Source organism: Daucus carota, chromosome 5 (assembly GCF_001625215.2).
Source record: "Daucus carota subsp. sativus chromosome 5, DH1 v3.0, whole genome shotgun sequence".
In the NCBI taxonomy this organism is placed as follows: Eukaryota; Viridiplantae; Streptophyta; class Magnoliopsida; order Apiales; family Apiaceae; genus Daucus; species Daucus carota.
Genome location: NC_030385.2, coordinates 46,337,044 through 46,354,213, shown reverse-complemented (window position 1 = coordinate 46,354,213; position 17,170 = coordinate 46,337,044). Strand labels below are relative to the sequence as shown.

Here is a 17,170-nt window from a genome sequence, read left to right as displayed (position 1 = left end):
CATTTCAATATTATTCAAAAATAATTATAATCTAATAAAAAACATAAAAGTTAATCTATTTTCTACCTTTTTTTTTAGTTTCTTTCATTTGTTTTTCTCCAGTCTTTTTTATTAATGTGCCACGTCAACCGCCAATTTGTCACTCCGTCTAATCTCTTTTTAACGGCAGTGATGAGTTTGATACCATTAAGCGAGTTTAGTGAGCAACTTGAGACCCTGGAGATCAGTGATGAAATTGATACCATTTGTCCACTTCAGTGATGAGCTTGATAATTAAAACCCCCCGAAAACTAAGCATCTTATTTTGAAGAGCAATGTTTTTAAAACCGGAGAGAAAAGATGAGAAGTACAAGTAAAAAAAGGGCGGGGAGGTGCAGAACGTAAGAAAAGTGAAGAGACACACATTATCTGGGGCCATAGAATTGCCACGCTCACGTCCCTAGCAACTGTAAACCACCATTATTATGACTACCATCTTGTTCCAGCCAAAGTACAAATTATCTGACACTCAACTCGCTTCCTTTATATACTTTCTGCTCATCCTATTCTACCACCTACATACCCCTATATATATTGTGTTCAAGTCCTGGAAAGCTGAGGGCACTGATGAGAGCTAGCTAGGTCTCTACTGTAGTCTATGCCCTGTTTTTACATGCATGCCTGTGTGGAATAGACCCACGAAGGTACAGGGGTACAGATGCACATGCGGGTGTGGTTATCACAAGTATTCTTTTGCTGTCCAACCATATCTAATGTAAAATCGGACTATATATATTTTTTGGGTTAGGTCGAAATATTTATATATGGATTGGACATGAAAATTAATAAGATAAATAAAATAATGATATAAATATAAGAAAAAGTAGGACAATGATAAATAATATTTAACATATAAAATAAGTATGATAGAGAAAAATAGTGAAATTAGTTGATTTTTTCTTTTTTTTATATTGAGTAATTTTTGAACAGTTTTTGCAGTGTGGGCTCACAAGCACAAGTCAAACATTAAATTTTACTCTCTCCGTCCCACCCAATTCTTTACATTGGTTTTGGGCACGGAGGTTAAGAAATAAGTATAGAGTAGTAAAAATAGAAAAAAAAGTGGGTGAGGTGGCGGGACCCACTGATTTTTAATATATAAAATAGAGATAGTGGAGTAAAAGTAGTGTGAAAAGAGAGGAAAAGTGGGAAATTGGTGGAACCCATTAACTATTTTAGGGAAATTTTGTAATGTAAAGAAATGTGTGCGACGCCAAATAGAAAAGCAGTATACAAATATGGTGGGACGGAGGTAGTATATTTTTGACTTATTTTGATTAGCGTGGTTGTTGTATATGCATGGGATGCATCATTATATAGAATTGGTCCATGAATACAAAAATGTAAAGATGCTAGTTGAAATAAAAGGAGTTAACAGAAAATAAGGGGCTGTTTGGGTGAGTTTAAAATAAGTGTTTTTTGCTTAAAATAAATAAGTGGAGTAGAAGTTAGAAGCAAGATAAGACTTATAAGTGATTAAGGTGTTTGGGAAATAAGTGAAAGCCGTGAAACAAAAGCTAGCATTCCTAGTTTTTTATAAGTGCTTCTTGACTTATTAGACAAACGGTACGAATAAAGGCTCCTAACTTATAATCCAGAAGCTGGACTTATAAGTCTTTACCAAACAACCACTAAATTAACTACAATCGGGCCTGAGCCAAAGCTTTCAAAATTCATAAAATTTAAAAGCTTGACTATGCTCTCAAGCTCAGTAATTCGAAGCTAAAGTTCAGTTATACTCCCTCCGTCCCATCTAATTCTTTACACTTTCCAACTATCTTCTTTTTATACATTAAAAATCAATGGATCCCATCATTTTACCCATTTTTCTTCCTCTTTTCCACTACTTTATTTATACATATTCCTTAACCTCCGTGCCCAACCCATTTGATAAGAAATGGGTGGGACGGAGGGAGTATAAATTATTTTCATAATTCGAGCTCAGCTCGATTACTTTCAAATTAAACACAATATTTTGAAAATTATATTCGAAATCAAATAACTCACGACAATTTAGTCAAAAATAAAAATTAAAAAAAATAACTCCCGAAAAAATTGACTGGTTTTCTCGATGCATGCATGGAAGCAATAATAGCATGGGAGAGCTTTATTATTATCATCTGCACATATCTTACAACTTTAATGATCAGACAACACCTATCTATCTATCCAGCCCTGCTTTTTATAGGAGCCGTATAACGTATGACCCTGCAATGTTTCTTCTCTCTTCTCTTCCCTTGTTTGACAGGAGTAGATTGCATGCCTCAGAATAAATGAGCTTTAAACACTGCTATTTGTGTATCTGTATTGCATATACGAAGCATACAGAAGAAAAATGTCCTTCCGACTTGCTTCTTGCGTACATATTATTGCTGTCAACTTTCTGCCTGTTTTCAAGACCGGGAGGAAGTGATTCTTGTTTCATGGCAGATATCAAGTTGAGCCAAAATTTGTAACTAATACTATCGTGCTAATTACTAGCAGTTGTCACTTTGTATTGTTCGTGTTATTGGTAGCTGAACTGCTGGATTATAGTCTATGTTCTGCTCCCTCCGTTTGTACACTGTTAGGATGAATAGATTATTCTAGGTGAAATTAAGGGTGAATTAAAAAAAAGTGAAATTAATGATAAATCGATGAAATTACGGAATAGAAATTCATCGTATATTTAACCAGTTTGGCGAGTTACGAAAGATTAATCGGTTATTAATTATGATTACTCTCCGAATTTTAGAACTAAGATTTTAATACTTAATTTTATAAATTATTTTAATTTTTATTTACAAATAAAAGTTTTAAAAAAATAAAAATTATATTTTATATCTCATAACAATTTTAAAATACGTGCTTAGACGGTGGACGGTAAAGTAACTTCTAATTTTTAATTTTTAAATGATTTTTGTGAAGTCAAAGCAATTTTTGAAAATTTACTCCAAGTTGTTTTAGAATTTAGAGTATCTGTGTTTATGAATACAGCGAACCCGTCTAGTTGTAACTTGTAAGGGTAGTGTTGTGAGTTCGAGAAGTTAGGATTTTGAGTTCTTCTATTTTTTTCACAGACAAGTCAATAAAAGTATAAATCAAAACAAAAACTGTTTCTGGCAAACAAACAGGCTCAAAGTATTAGAGCATCTTCAATAGTCTCTTCATAGTGGCTCTTAAGTTGATGTTTGAGAAGGATTATAGTTTTGTTTGCTCCAATAGACTCCTAGTCACTCGTAAATTTCCCAAATTTCTCTTCTCTCTCCTCAATTGTAAGAGCTACTAGTCACCTCTAACTAATATTTTATAATAAATTTGCAAGCACACATTCTCTCACCATCCCCTTGTTTTTGTACTTATATGCACATAACTTGCTTTTAATAACATAACTTGCTTTTAATAATATAAAACAAAATAAGGAGTGAATATAAGGAGTGTTATTGGAGTTGAACCCACATTAAATCACTAAGAGTTATTATTTTATATTATATTTAGGAGTGAGTTAAAGACTATTAGATATGCTCTAACCAAGTCTAATGAAAATGACTTCGCGGAGGCCTTCCAGGCTGCAGCTTAGTTCATGTTATGGGCCCGAGAAGGCCTAGATCCAAAAAATATACTGTTAGGATCCAACTTATCAGGATGGATGGAAATTCTCGTCCCGCCTGTCCTTTCTCGAATAAATTTTATTTAATTTTCTTAACAAAAATTTAATATTTAAGTTTTTATAGAAGAAAAAGTTATGAATATTATATATATATATATATATATATATATATTTTAGAATGTGTGAGTGAAAAAAATTGTAATAAAATTAGAAGGATGAATGGAGTATATATTATGATTTTATTAAAATAAATTTGATTAAAGGCTTTTAGAGAACATATTATATTTTTTAAAGAAGATAGGAATTTTCTGATTTTCGTGAAAAACAGGATTCGGAAAATAAGAAAATATATCTTCTCCAGCATATTATATTTTGAAATAGTTTTTATCAAAATACTCTTCACAAAATATATTTTAAATTGAGGATGGGGAGTAAAGACAATAATGATCACTGTTTCTGTTTTTAAAATCTTTTCCTTAAAATATCTTTTCCTTAAAATATTATATATTATAATTGAAAAAATGAATCTTTAATAAAAATAATTAAATTTAGGAAAAGGGGAGTATATTATTATAAGTAATCTTCTTTATTACTTACAGCCTTATAGGGATAGCTGGATTGTATCATTGGACTTTGGGCTGTTTTAGGCTTTGGGCTGGTAGGATCAATTCAAAAACAGCAATATGTTCTTGTAAAAGCCTGGTTCAGGTTGGAAAAATTTCACCGACTTTATACATGGACTAAGGCCCATTTTGTTTTTGTTTTTAAAATCTCAGATGGGCAAGTTTTTTTCCTACTTGCTTGGGTGATAGTTTTGGTTCTGGAACTCTTTTCTCATTATTAGAGCAAGCAGCAAGCTACTTATATGTAGAATCATCCACATTAAAATCAACTTATAAGGAGTCCGTTTGATATCCAAAAACTGCTTAACAACAGTCAGACCAAATGGCTTTGGACTCAGTACAGACCAGTCATGGACTGATGGACTAATTCACCACTTCAGCCTAGTGAAGGAATGCTTCTGCATTACTAGAAATCACCAACAATACCAAATGCTGTTAAATTTCACAGCACCTTTTCGTGAATTCCAATCAAGAAGGATACAGGAATGTAACACAGATAAAAAGCTGAGATTTTATGAAGCTAGTCGAGGTTTGAGAGGTCAAATACGAATTAAGATTTATTCTGCCAAAAACCTTGAAATCTTAATAAATGTTTTTTCAGGTAAGCTATCTGACTAGGACACAAAAACGCGTATTAACAATGTGTCAAGACTCCCAGATCATGATAATAGCGATCACAGCAACTCCAACCAGCACAGCCAAGAACTTATGTAGAGGTGTGTCGACTGATACCTTACTATGTGGAGAGTACCCTTTGGAGACTAGATGATTCACCGAGACATAAAGAAAAACGCCACTTGAAATCCCTATGAATATTGCATAAATCCAGTCTGCTACAACCCCTTGAACTGTAGAATCTATCACAATTCCAATGCCTACACCGAGTGGTGTAGAGATGGCGAAAACAAAAGAATAGGCTGCACATGATATGAGTGGATGATCAGGAATAGTCCGCATTAATGCTATTCCCATTGCTATGGCAGCAAAGATCTTGTGCAGGCTAACCACCCAAAGTGTTCGCCAGGCTTTACTGCCTGTGCCTGCGATGCCAATGGTGATTCCTTCGTAAACAGAATGGAATGACAGCATCACAATTAACAAGATGCTGTCTCCGAAAGAGCTGGTGCTGAAAAATGCTGGATCTACGTAATGATTAAATCTGTCATCAGGAACCTGTTCAAGGTCAAAAGGCAGGTTAAAGTTATTTTACAAATTATTTTTTCTATGAATGAACAAAGCAAACTTTCTTCAATTGAGTCAGTTCAGATGCCAACCCAACAGGCCAAAAGATTATTGCTGTACCATCAAGATAATGTTAATCCAGATGGTCTTTTTTATCAATGATAGAACTAGTAACAATTATGCAGGTGAAAAATAAATTGCTGTTTCATCACCTGAATGCGTGATTGTGAGGTCCCAGTGCTACTGCTGGCTACGTTTGTGCTAGATTTTCTTTGCTGTGCGGCTACAAACAAGGAACAATACAAGAAATCGGTCACCTGGTAAGCATCAGGTCCTTATGTGCTTAACCTTAGGACTGGTAAACCCACTGTTAACCCCTAGCAACTGCTACTATGCTTTCATAAATACATTACAGAGTATTATTTTCATGATAATCAGGGCTTAATCATAGTATGAACCTTTGGACTTCAGTCTCTGGAATAATCTAAATGCCAAGTGTGTGTAAATTCTTGATCAAAGGCGTCACTCAAGGTTCCCTGGAACCAGAGAATAATCCTTTGTTTCATAAAAACTTAAGTGGGATTATGTCCGGGAATCAGAAAGATAAATAATTTTACGCGTTAAAGAGGACTAAGTGTGACCCCTTTCGACCTCGTTTTATTGGGGACTAAAGAGTCCAACCCCTGAGCAAAACAAACATGGGATTATACTAAGAGCACTGAACACACAAGGATTTTGCCAACATTGCAATGAAGGTACTAACTCGAAAAACATTCCAACGAAGCTCCTCTAATTTCAAACAGTATTACTTAATTAAACGAACACAATGCAATTCAAAACACAACAAGAGCACATAAAACAACTGCAAACATATATTTATCAAACCTAAATAGCAAAGAAGAGCTTCAAAGCATTACCAGTCTCTCTACATTTTCGCTTTCTGTACACATAAACACACACACAATCCGCCAACATTGTCAACAAATACCCAGAAACAGCCAGCATGAACGCAAAAGGGTAATCATCTGAGCCCAACTTGTCAAAAAACTCATTCGAATCACGAAGAAACTGCAGCAAAGCAATGCCCAAGAACACTCCTCCCGCAAACTGAGTACCAAGCAGAATAAAACCTTCATTCCACTTCATAAGATAAGGTGAAGTCCCAGCTATGAAAGTAAGATTGAACACAATAATCAAAGACCATATTTTGATAAGTACTAATGATCTGGATCTCAAGTCTGGTGTGGCCTGGAGTAAATAACGGGGCATTGCAAATTTTGCTCGAATGCATTTCAAGATTCGGTGGGTAAAAGTAGTAAAAAAATGTCAGTTTCTGTTCTGAGGTTTGGTAAATGATTGTAAAATAATGTCACGAGTGAACAGAGCCATGCAGAGCTTGTCTGCCATTCTTGTTTTCTTCTTCATTTCAATCCAAGGGGTGGTGGTCGAGTCCATTACAAATTTCAAAACTAATTATCGGGACAACTGTGTGGGAGTTTTCATGTCAACATTAACGACAATTAAATTTCATCGATAAATTACGGTTGACAAATATCAATATCCTTTTATTAGTCGTTATTTCTTCCACAATTAAAGACGGTTTCGTTGATAAATTCCATTACACTGCACAATTATATTAGTAATGTTAGCCGATTATTGTAGCAGTGTTCGGCACTTCTCTCTGCAGTTATATTAGTAGTGTTAGCCGATTATTGTAGTAGTATTAGTGCTCTTGTCACCGTTGAAATTTATTCTCTATTTTATATTTTTCCAAATTTAAACTTTCATTTGTTTTAACAAATATTTGTGTGCGACAAAAATTATTAGATTTCGGTTTGGTATAACAACCTTGGTTTGAATTTAGGGAGCAAAAATATTTGTTAAGTATGAACATTATATGCTTGAAATTAATTACATTCATCAAATTGTCGTGGCCAAACTTTGTTGGAAGCTTCACTGAAGTTGCACGTATACTCACTCGGGTCTCCTCCTCGCCCCACAATTTATAAGTCAGTCAACTCCTGAAGAGACCATTTCTTATTTTAAATCTTTGTTCCTTCAATTTCAGATTGTTTCTGTGTCGATATATAAAACATTTTGTTAGCTTTCCTTGAGACATTGTTTATGCAGGTGAAATCATTCATGAACACCGTGATGCAGGATCGCCATTTTTACAAAAATTGTTTACAGGATTTTTAGTCAACCATAAACATTTTATAACTTTTTTTGATAATATATTTTATAAATTGTACCGACTACAAAAAACTTTTCCACCAAAAATGTATTTTTCTTTGACATCACTCTCTTATACAAAATTTGATTAAAATATATTGTATTATCATTATTGTTATTATTTTATATTTGAATACAAAATTTATAGGTGAGAAATGATAAACACAGCTATTTTTATCATGCATTAAGAGTTGAAAATATTTTAATTATTTTTACACGGGTTAACACGAGAAAAATATATGATTTATGTAATTTTTAAGAAAGCCAAATACTGAAAAAATGTTTATTATTCATTACTTAATAAAAACAAGTATTTGTTTAAAAATATGTATATACTAATCACCCTCGTCTGGCTGATTGATTCTCATGCCTGATGAGAAAAAATGGCAACCAAATTATATCAATAAATGTAACATTTGTGTGATAAATAGAAAACCATTTATTATATTCATTATTGAGTAGGATAGAAATATGTAAATCCCACGACAATGACAAAGATATTATAATATTTCCAGACAAGTTTGATAATTATATATTGAAAATGTGCCAAGTGGGGTACAATGCTTGAAAAACTTGTCATGGACACTAGTACAGTATGTACACAACTTCCTGTATATAAGTGACTCAACATTTTAGAAAAGGCATCACACATTTCCATTCTTCATCCATCTTCTCTTGTAACAATCCATAGAAACACTTTTTCCGAGTCGAGTTTTGTCCGAGCCGAACGAGAAAAATGGACCCAATTTTTAGCCAAATCAATTCCTCAAGCAAGGCACTTCAACTCCTGCTTTCACTTTCTGCATTAGCCATCATAGCTTCCCAATACTCTTCACTTCTTTCTGATTTATATTCCATCAAAATTCTGAGCTTCTCCGCTACTGACAGACACTACATATTCCTTATCTGCAATGGAATTATGCTTCTCGTCATCAAAACCTCCGGCTTTCTCGCCTCTCCTGCCACTCCTGTCACTGAATTTTATCGCGATAGTTGATGAGCTTTATAAATTAAGCTCTAAAAGACTGATATAGAAGCTGAGATGCAGAAGAGAAAAGGCTGAGAGCACAAAAGTTAAGTTGGAAATTATATTCCTTTCTTGCTCATAAAGAGTGCTGCATACAAGGGTTATATATAGCCTAGCACAGCTATGATACAGCTTGCTATTTAGGTAGAGATACTAGGAAACAAAAGTAACGGTCGCGCAGGACACGAGTAGAGGAAACAAATAACAGCCTAACAGACAAGGACAAACAAGGACTCAGAGAGACAGCAACAAAATGGGACCAATGCAGCAGTATGCAGGACCACTATCCTTAATACTCCCCTTCAAACTGAGGAGCGAGAACAGAGAGTAGCTCCAAGTTTGCTGAGAATCTGCTGATGCTGTTGAACTGGGAGAATCTTGGTGAGAATATCAGCAACTTGGTCTTTGGACGGAACATGAGCAGTTGTTATGGTGCCATCTTTGATTTTGTCGCGCACATAGTGGCAGTCAATCTCAATATGTTTGGTTTTTTCGTGTAAAACAGGGTTGGCTGCTATTGCTAGGGCAGCCTGATTGTCACAGTTGAGGATGGTTGGCGGAAGCTTTTTGACACCCAAGTCTTTAAGTAGAGCAGCAAGCCATGTAACTTCACAGGTGGTTAGTGCCATTGCACGGTATTCGGCTTCGGCAGAGGAACGAGCAGTGACAGATTGCTTCTTAGACTTCCATGAAATGGGCGATGATCCGAAAAATACCCAGTGGTAGATTTTCTGGTGATTGGACATCCGGCCCAATCGCTATCGCAAAATGCTGTTAATTCAGCTGCTGAAGATGATGCCAGGAGAATGCCCTGATGGGGAGAGCCACATAGATATCGCAGAAGTCTTTTACCAGCCTGCATATGAACAGTTGTAGGTTGGTGCATAAATTGACTTAGAAGTTGTATAGTGAAGGATATGTCTGGACGAGTAATTGTGAGGTAAATCAGCTTCCCTACTAGGCGTTGGTAAGGTGAAGGATCAGGTAAGATATCACCTTTGTCATGTGTGAGTTTGAGATGGGAATCCATTGGAAGTTTCAGGGGTTTGGCATTTAACAGACCATATTCCTTTAGTAAATCGAGTGTGTATTTGGCTTGGGAGATGAAGAAACCTGATGGTGATCTGTCAATTTCTATTCCAAGGAAGTAGCGAAGGGTGCCCAGGTCCTTCATATGAAAGTGAGAGGAGAGCATGGATTTCAGCTTGTCAATTTCAGTAGCACTGTTTCCACATATCATGAGATCATCCACATAGATGAGAATGTTCGTGATAGTGGTGTCACTTGTCTTTGTGAAGAGGCTGTAATCCGCTTTGGATTGAAGGAAGCCGTCTTGCAGGAGAGTAGAAGTAAGTTTGTGGAACCACAGCCTAGGTGACTGTTTTAACCCATATAGTGTTTTCTTCAGCTTACAGACAAGGGTGGTGGTTGGCGTGGGGATGGCAGTGGCATAAGTTGAGTCCATTCGACAACCATAATGAGTATACCCTGGGGGGAGTTTCATGTAAATGTCTTCCAACAGATCACCGTGTAAGAATGCGTTCGAGACATCCATCTGAATGGCTATCCAATCTTGTGTGGCTGCAACAGCAAGTAAAGTGCGCACAGTGGTGAGTTTTGCCACTGGGGCGAAAGTCTGATCATAGTCTTCCCCGGGCTTCTGTTTGCAGCCCATAATAACGAGTCGAGCCTTATAACGCTCTAATGTGCCATCAGGATGAAGTTTGGTTTTGAAAATCCATTTGCAGGTAATAGCAGTTTTGTTTGGTGGAAGGGTAGTGAGTATCCAGGTGTCATTTCGTTCGAGGGCGTCTAATTCAGAGTTCATAGCTTGAATCCAGTGTGGAGAATGGACAGCGTGTTTAAAATGAACAGGGTCTGCCACAGCAGTGAGACTGGTCATGAAGCTGTTAAAGGTTGGGGCAACTTCTGTATCAGCCAAATTGGAGATATGGGAGGTTTGAGTGACAAAGTCTTTTTGCCAAGCAGGGGGGTTATGAGGGCGGTTGCTTCTGCGAATAACAGGAGAAAGGTTGAGTGGTTCGGATGGGGGTGTGGGGGTGTTTGTAGGAGATGATGATGAGGGTGGAGTGTTCTGTGATGTAGGTGTGAGGATGTATTCATCATCTAAGATAACAGGAGGTGGAGTAGGAATGGTTTGAGGTGGTAGAGGCTGCATATATGAAGAGGTGGAATTAGGGTGGAATGGGAAGACTGATTCCACAAATTTGACATCTCGAGAGATGAATGGCTGCATAGTGGAGAGGTTAAGAAGCTTGTATCCCTTCTTGAGTGGAGGGTATCCCATAAAAGCACATGGGACTCCCCTTTTTGAGAATTTGTCCCCTAAAATTGTTGGGTTGGAGGCAAAGGCAAGACAACCGAACACTCGTAATTCGTCATAGTCCGGGGGAGATCTGTAAAGTGCTTCATATGGGGTTTTTTGCTGCAAGACAGTTGACGGAAGGCGGTTGATTAAGTAGACAGCCGTTAAGACACAGTCACCCCAGAATTCTAACGGCAAATTGGCTTGAAATCTTAAGGAACGAGCCACTTCCAGTATATGGCGATGCTTCCTTTCAACTCGGGCATTTTGCTGTGGGCGATAGACACAAGAAGTCTCATGGAGAACACCATGTTTGTTGAAGAATTGTTGACAGTGTGTTGTGTCAAATTCCAGAGCATTGTCCGAGCGAAGAACCTTAATGTCAGCCTCAAAGTGGTTCTTCACATATAGAAAGAATATTTCCAGAGTCTGTAAAGCATCAGATTTGTGTTGCAACAAGTATACCCAAGTGTATCGAGTATTGTCATCAACAATCGTTAGAAAAAATTTGAATTTGCCCTTAGTAAACACTTTATAGGGCCCCCATATATCAATGTGGATAAGATCAAATCGAGACACAGCATGAGAGTCACTGAGGTTGTATGGTAAATGAGTGAACTTAGCCAGAGGACACGAAATGCATACCTTATCTGGAGATTTAAGATTTGACAATTGTGGGATATGCTTGATGTTGGGTACAGGAGCATGGCCCAATCTGTGGTGCCAGACTTCTAACGACACAGTTGAGGCAGCATTGAGACTCGATGGCATATTTGTAGCAGCAAACCAAGTCGATGGTAGTTGTCGGGTCTTGTGGTTTATCAAGTAATACAACCCGTTTCTGGCTTCGCCAACCCCAAGCACATTTCCAGAAACGGAATCAACAATCAAGCAGTGAGTTGGATAGAACTGAAAAAGGCATTTCGAGTCTTTGACCATTTTCTGAACAGACAGGAGGCTGTGTTTGAAGTTTGGAACATAGAGAACTTTCTGGAGGAGCAAGCCAGTGTCAAGTTTAACAGTACCCATGTGGGTTATTTGGGCTTGAGTACCGTTGGGTAAGTTAGTGTGAACTGGTGTGGTAATAGTTTGGACAGAGTGAAGTTGGTTTATGCAAGGGGTCATATGGTCAGAGGCTCCACTATCAATTATCCATTCTTGAGGTGTAGTGGATGAGTTGAGGGAGGTAATCATTCCTGAGAAGTGTTCTAATTCGTCATCTGTGTCGGGCAGCTGGGTTGTGTTTAGTTGTATTTGAGGGAGAAGTTTGGCTAGTTGTTCGAGTTGTTGAGGTGAAAAAATTGCAGGAAGTTGAGGTGTTTCTACTACTTGGGAGGTGGCTGCCATTCGATGTGGTTGAGGGGTAGAGTTCCATTTGTTTGGTGGTCTGGATTTTGGTTTTGGTGAGGGTTTGTTTGGGTCATGTCTCGAGTGCCAAGGTGGGTATCCCACAACTGTCCAACATCTTTCAGCAGTGTGCCCTCGACCCCCACACGCAGTGCAGTTAGGCACAGGTCTATCCGGGTTTGAAGGTCTAGGAGTTGCCTTTCCATACAAAGCAGACACAGGGTCCTCGACCTTGACTGATGATTGAAGAACATCACGTTGTGCTTCTTCTTGCATCAACGCAGCACACGCAATTTCAACGGTGGGCAGAGGAGTGAGCATCAACAAGTGGCTCCTCTGTGGGTTATAGCTTTCATCAACCCCATTCAAAAACTGGAATAGTTTGCACTCTTCTCTTTGAGCATCAATAGTAGTGAGAAGCTTGGTAACTTCTGCACTAGGTGAGTTAACAGCAGGCAATATATTTATGGAATCAAGTTCTTCCCACAAAGATTTCATCATAGTGTAATAATCATTGACACTCATATGATTTTGTTTAATTTCATAGAGTTCTCTATTCAACTTGTATTTTCTAGATCCGTTAGTGACAGAAAAACGCTTTTCAAGATTAAGCCAAATTTCATGGGCTGTAGTCATATACATAACAGATCTACGAATAGTTGGAGATAGATTAAAGGTAATCCATGCTATTACCATGTTATTGCAGGTCTCCCAGAGCTCTGCCTTCTGTTCATCATCATCTGGAACTGGGACAGTACCAGTAACAAACCCCAGCTTACGCTTTGAAGCCAGGTTAATTTCCATGGTTCTTTTCCATGTCCTGTAATCTGCCGATCCTTGTAGTTTGTCAACTTGGATTGATGCAGCATTGTCAGATGGGTGTAAAAAAAGTGGGTTTAACATGTCTTGGAAAGATATTCTTCCATTTCCATTTGCCATTGTTGGAAGTGGATCTTGGAATGAATGTTTGAAAAGGAGAAAAAGGTTTTTAGGATCTGGTGTATATAATCAGTGAAGAAAGGAATGAGATGTGAATCAACTGCAAATCAGTTCTTTAGGAACCTGGCTCTGATACCATGATGAGCTTTATAAATTAAGCTCTAAAAGACTGATATAGAAGCTGAGATGCAGAAGAGAAAAGGCTGAGAGCACAAAAGTTAAGTTGGAAATTATATTCCTTTCTTGCTCATAAAGAGTGCTGCATACAAGGGTTATATATAGCCTAGCACAGCTATGATACAGCTTGCTATTTAGGTAGAGATACTAGGAAACAAAAGTAACGGTCGCGCAGGACACGAGTAGAGGAAACAAATAACAGCCTAACAGACAAGGACAAACAAGGACTCAGAGAGACAGCAACAAAATGGGACCAATGCAGCAGTATGCAGGACCACTATCCTTAATAATAGTCATGTTGTCAGGCACCATGTCCACTCGCATCATCAATCCGATTTAATCCGCGAAAATGCACATTTAAATAACAATGTGGCTTATAATCAATTTTTGGAATCAAATAATATGAAGAATATTAGGCCACAAATTGATGATCTTCCCGAAGCTGATGCAGAGACGAACGCTGAAGTTGAAACAACAATAGGAATAACAGAATTGGATCAGGCTGCTGAATTTCTGACATCTACAGCTGAAGAGGTCATCGATGATCTTCTTGATATTGTCGACGAACAACAAGAACACGAAGAACACGGAGAACAAGAAGAAGAAGAAGAGGACGAGGAAGAACAAATTATGCTATGGAGTACAGAGGAACTTAACAAGAAATGCGACGATTTCATAAGAAAGATGAGATACGGAATCAAATACGAGGCCCCCCTTGTCATGGTTTAGTACTAGTAAAATTCTTCTTGCTAATTAGTCTCTTATTGTAAATTTTAACCCCTGCTACTTTTTCTTTTTCTCCGTTCCATTGTTCTTGGAGTAGAGAGCTTCGTGCTTTCTCGGAATTTCAGCTTAAGGTTATTTTACAAATTGAGATTATCACTATTCCATCAATAGGAATGTCTATTGAGATGGTCTTTTTTATCAATGATAGAACCAGGTAGCTTATCTGTGGAAATTTCAACTAACTTGACACAGAATATGAACAACCTAGTAACAATTTTGCAGGTGAAAAATACATTGCTTATTCATTACCTGATTGCGTGATTGTGAGGTCCCAGTGCTACTGCTGGCTACGTTTGTGTTAGATTTTCTTTGCTGTGCAGCTACAAACAAGGAAATATACAAGAAATCGGTTACCTGGTAAGCATCAGGTCCTAATGTGCATAATCTTAGAACTGGCAGACCCAGTGTTAACCCCTAGCAACTGCTACTATGCGTTCATAAATATATTACAGAGTATTTTTCTTATGATAATCAGGGCTTAATCATAGTTCGAACCTTTGGACTTCAGTCACTGGAATAATCTAAATACCAAGAGTGTGTAAATTCTTGATCAAAGGCGTCACAGCGTCACTTAAGGTTCCCTGGAACTAGAGAATAATCCTTTGTTTCATAAAAACTTATGTGGGATTATAGTCCGGGAATCAGAAAGATTAATAATCTTACGCGTTAAAGAGGACTAATTGTGACCCCTTTCGACCTCGTTTTATTGGGGATTAAAGAGTCCAACCCCTTTGCAAAACAAACATGAGATTATACTAACAGCACTGAACACACAAGGATTTTCCCAACATTGCAATGAAGGTACTCTAATTTCAAACAGTATTACTTAATTGAACGAACACAATGCAATTCAAAACACAAAACGAACACAATGCAATTCAAAACACAACAAGAGCACATAAAACAACTGCACCATATATTTAGCAAACCTAAATAACAAAGAAGAGCTTCAAAGCATTACCAGTCTCTCTACATTTTCGCTTTCTGTACACATAAACACACACACAATCCGCCAACATTGTCAACAAATACCCAGAAACAGCCAGCACAAACGCAAAAGGGTAATCATCTGAGCTCAACTTATCAAAAAACTCATTCGAATCACGAAGAAACTGCAGCAGAGCAATGCCCAGGAACACTCCTCCTGCAAACTGAGTACCAAGCAGAATAAAACCTTCATTCCACTTCATAAGATAAGGGGAAGTCCCAGCTACAAAAGTAAGATTGAACACAATAATTAAAGACCATATTTTGACAAGTACTAATGATCTGGATCTCAGGTCTGGTGTGGCCTGGAGTAAATAACGGGGCATTGCAAATTTTGCTCAAATGCATTTCAAGATTCGGTGGGTAAAAGTAGTAAAGAAATGTGAGTTTCTGTTCAGATGTTTGGTAAATGATTGTAAAATAATGTCACGAGTTAACAGAGCCATGCAGAACTTGTCTGCCATTTTTGTTTTCTTCTTCATTCCAATCCAAGGCATGGTCATCGAGTCCTTTACTATTCCCTCTGTCCCATTTAATGCTATACTTTTCTTTTTATCTGTTCGACATGCACTTCAATGCTCTTATAGAATATAGTTCTATAATTTATTTTTAATTTTTTTTTCTGGATAAAAAAAGAACATTCATACTTTTATTTAGAAAAGAAAAATCTTAAAAATAAGTTATAGAATTATACTTTATAAGAGCATTAAAGTCCGTGCCCCGTCCCCGTCCCGGTGTATATAACTCAGGGGGACGGAGGGAGCAGTTTGTAATGATAGATGTGTTTTTGTTGGTAAATTTCGTTACAATACACAATTATATTTGCGTGCGACAAAATTATTAAATTTGGGTTTGGTATAACAACCTTGATTTGATTTTAGGGAGCAAATATTTGTTAAATATGAACTGGAATTTGTTGGAAGCTTCACTGAAGTTGCTCGTAGACTCACTCGGGTCTCCTCCTCGCCCCCAATTTAACAGTCAGTCAACTCCTGAAGAGACCATTTCTTATTTTAAATCTTTGTTCCTTCAATTTCAGATTGTTTCTGTGTCGATATATAAAACATTTTGTTAGCTTTCCTTGAGACATTGTTTATGCAGGTGAAATCGTTCATGAACACCGTGATGCAGGATCGCCATTTTTACAAAAATTGTTTACAGGATTTTCAGTCAACCATAAACATTTTATAACTTTTTTTGATAATAATTTTATAAATCGTACTGACTACAAAAAACTTTTCCACCAAAAATGTATTTTTCTTTGACATCACTCTCTTATACAAAATTTGATTAAAATATATTGTATTATTATTATTGTTATTATTTTATATTTGAATACAAAACTTATAGGTGAGAAATGATAAACCCAGCTATTTTTATCACGCGTTAAGAGCTGAAAATATTTTAACTATTTTTACACGGGCTAACACGAGAAAAATATATGATTTATGTAATTATAAGAAAGCCAAATATTGAAAAAATGTTTATTATATATTATTTAATAAAAACAAGTATTTGTTTAAAAATATCTATATACTAATCACCCTCGTCTGGCTGATTGATTCTCATGCCTGATGAGAAAAAATGGCAACCAAATTATATCAATAAATCTAACATTTGTGTGATAAATAGAAAACCATTTATTATATTCATTATTGAGCAGGATAGAAATATGTAAATCCCACGACAATGACAAAGATATTATAATATTTCCAGACAAGTTTGATAATTATATATTGAAAATGTGCCAAGTGGGGTACAATGCTTGAAAAACTTGTCATGGACACTAGTACAGTATGTACACAACTTCCTGTATTTAAGTAACTCAACATTTTAGAAAAGGCATCACACATCTCCATTCTTCATCCATATTCTCTTATAACGATCCATAGAAACACTTTTTCCGAGCCGAGTTT

At 36.8% G+C, this 17,170-nt stretch overlaps 1 protein-coding gene and 1 long non-coding RNA gene across 2 annotated transcripts; both read right to left on the bottom strand.

Annotated features, from left to right (window-relative positions):
• Nucleotides 1–4,674: 4,674 nt before the first annotated feature.
• Nucleotides 4,675–6,828, bottom strand: LOC108220441 (zinc transporter 2). The gene is made up of 3 exons (XM_017394213.2): nt 6,351–6,828; nt 5,646–5,716; nt 4,675–5,424 (listed from the first exon to the last, which is right to left on the bottom strand). Exons 1-3 carry the CDS (start codon nt 6,700–6,702, stop codon nt 4,897–4,899), a joined length of 951 nt encoding a protein of 316 aa, XP_017249702.1. The 5' UTR covers nt 6,703–6,828; the 3' UTR covers nt 4,675–4,896.
• Nucleotides 6,829–8,102: 1,274 nt separating this feature from the next.
• LOC108220442 (uncharacterized) lies at nt 8,103–15,707 on the bottom strand. The gene is made up of 3 exons (XR_010292532.1): nt 15,229–15,707; nt 14,517–14,587; nt 8,103–8,639 (listed from the first exon to the last, which is right to left on the bottom strand). It is a non-coding gene; the product is annotated as an uncharacterized LOC108220442 (long non-coding RNA).
• Nucleotides 15,708–17,170: the final 1,463 nt, after the last annotated feature.